The following is a 2,174-nucleotide window of genomic DNA, read 5'->3' as shown; positions in this document are numbered from 1 at the left end:
AGGTTGAATTAGAGGTTTTGAGACTTTCAATTCTGATCTGAGAAATGCACTAAAGCAACGCAGAAAAACTGTAATAAAATTTAAGACAGACACATTTTATATTATTCTGTCTTTGCTCTAAAAAAATCATTGTTGTTTTATAACTGAGATCCAAGCCAAGAAGCACCGTTCAAACACAGTATTCAGAAGGAACGCAACATCAGCAGTGGCTGATGTGAATGCTGAACTTCTCTGTATATTCTGTGCAGCAGGCAGTATTATACAGTGTGAATCAGACAGCATCATTATCAAATCACATCTTCTGTTTGGAGTCAATCTCTGTTCTCTCTCCTAGGATTAGCCATGTCCTCTTCAGTCCTCCCGTGGGTCTGGCTGCGTCACTGTGTCTTCGCCACCCTCATGGTGTTGTGTGTTCTGGGTGTCTTCATCGTGTACTACAAACCTGACATCAGCATCCCCACTTTTAGCATCCACATGGTCTCTCAAAAGGAGGGAGACAATCATTCCCGTCCCACAGTTGTGTGTCCACAACAACCAAATTGTTCCTCAGAGCAGAACATCAGTCAGGTGCAGAAGATCCAGGCTGCAGAAGGGGATGCAGAGCCTGACACCATCATTTTGATCTGGATGTGGCCGTTTGGCTTCAAGTTTGATCTGAGCTGCAGAGTGTTCGGTATCACAGGATGTCACTTGACAGATGACAAGAGTCTGTACAGAAAGGCCCATGGTGTGCTCTTCCATCACAGGGACATCCATGGAGATCTGGGCAACATGCCAAAGGAGCCACGGCCCTGGTTTCAGAAATGGGTGTGTTCAAACGCCGAGTCGCCTGCAAACTCAGGTCGAATACCTGGGTTCGATCACTTGTTCAACTTGACATGTAATTATCGCCGCGATGCAGATATCCCAGTGCCTTATGGGTACTTGGTTCCAGTGACAGACAGGGATCAGAGTTTCAAACTGCCAGCCAAGGACAAACTGGTCTGCTGGATTGTGAGCAACTGGAACCCCAATTTTAAGAGAGTTCAGTTCTACAATGAGCTGAAAAACCACATCAACATAGACGTTTATGGGAATGCCTTTGATCGACGTGTAAATAACCAAGATTTTCCAAAAATAATATCTAGTTGTAAGTTCTACTTATCCTTTGAAAACTCTATCCACACAGACTACATCACAGAGAAGTTGTACAATCCCCTGAAATTGGGAACTGTGCCAGTAGTCCTGGGCCCTACAAGACAAAATTATGAGAATTATGTCCCAGGAGATTCTTTCATCCATGTGGATGACTTTGCCAGTCCAAAGGAGCTGGCAGAGAGGCTGCTGTACCTCGACCAGCATCCTACTGAGTACAGCAGATACTTCAACTGGAGAGAACATTTTAAGGTCATTCAAGCACAGTTTGGTCGTGAACATGCTTGCAGATCATGTGATTACTTACAAAAACACAGAGGTTACCAAGTTTTTCATGATCTCAACAAATGGTACTGGGGTTAACTTCGTGGGATATAAATCACATCAGCAAACAGGATTTTGGAAACAAAAGATTAGACTGAGTTTCTGCGTGACTTGTACTAAAATATATTTTTCTGCAGTAGCTTAACCAATGGCACGTGAACAGTAAGTTGTGCAAGTATGGATTTTTTTTTTAGGAAAGGTAGAAGTGCCGTTTCATCCTAATGCCAAATTGCTTACTTCTTGTACAGCCATTGTCTGTTGTTATTCGTTGTGATTGATGGAACAACCTCCTGTTCAAATCATTCATGTGCTCAGTGGTATTTTCCTTTTTAGTATTATTTTCTTACATCACTTGGTAAGTTTTTCAAGATTATGTCTGTAATCTGTATTTTTGTCTCTTTTATGGTTGCCACCCATGCTGTTTCACCTTTGTCATAATGTAGTTTAGTTCGACCTCCTTTGCTCTCAGGTTAGATTTTATTAGTTTAGGAATTGCTCCTTTGCCTGGAGGAAGTTTCATGCCATTACTTTCGCAATTACTAGATTCTAAACTTTTGCTTGTACTGCATCTCATTCCAAATCATGGCTCCAACACCCTGAATTTCCTGGGGTGCAATTCCCTATGTGGTGCTGATGACTTTCTAAGCATCTTAGCTCTTGTAGGCCAAGCCACAGGTAGGAATACTAAAAAAAAAAAAGGAGAAAGAGTTTTAAAT

The 2,174-nt window shown here is 42.0% G+C and overlaps 1 protein-coding gene across 1 annotated transcript; it reads left to right on the top strand.

Annotated features, from left to right (window-relative positions):
• Positions 1 to 369: 369 nt before the first annotated feature.
• On the top strand, positions 370 to 1,497 carry LOC115355119 (alpha-(1,3)-fucosyltransferase 9-like). Its single transcript, XM_030045787.1, has one exon. The coding sequence runs from the start codon at positions 400 to 402 to the stop codon at positions 1,495 to 1,497; it is 1,098 nt and encodes a 365-aa protein (XP_029901647.1). The 5' UTR covers positions 370 to 399.
• The last annotated feature ends 677 nt before the right edge of the window (positions 1,498 to 2,174 follow it).

The sequence above is a fragment of the Myripristis murdjan genome, chromosome 23 (assembly GCF_902150065.1).
Source record: "Myripristis murdjan chromosome 23, fMyrMur1.1, whole genome shotgun sequence".
Classification (NCBI taxonomy): domain Eukaryota; kingdom Metazoa; phylum Chordata; class Actinopteri; order Holocentriformes; family Holocentridae; genus Myripristis; species Myripristis murdjan.
Note: the sequence above shows the minus strand (reverse complement) of the source record. Positions and strands in the feature narration are given on the sequence as shown.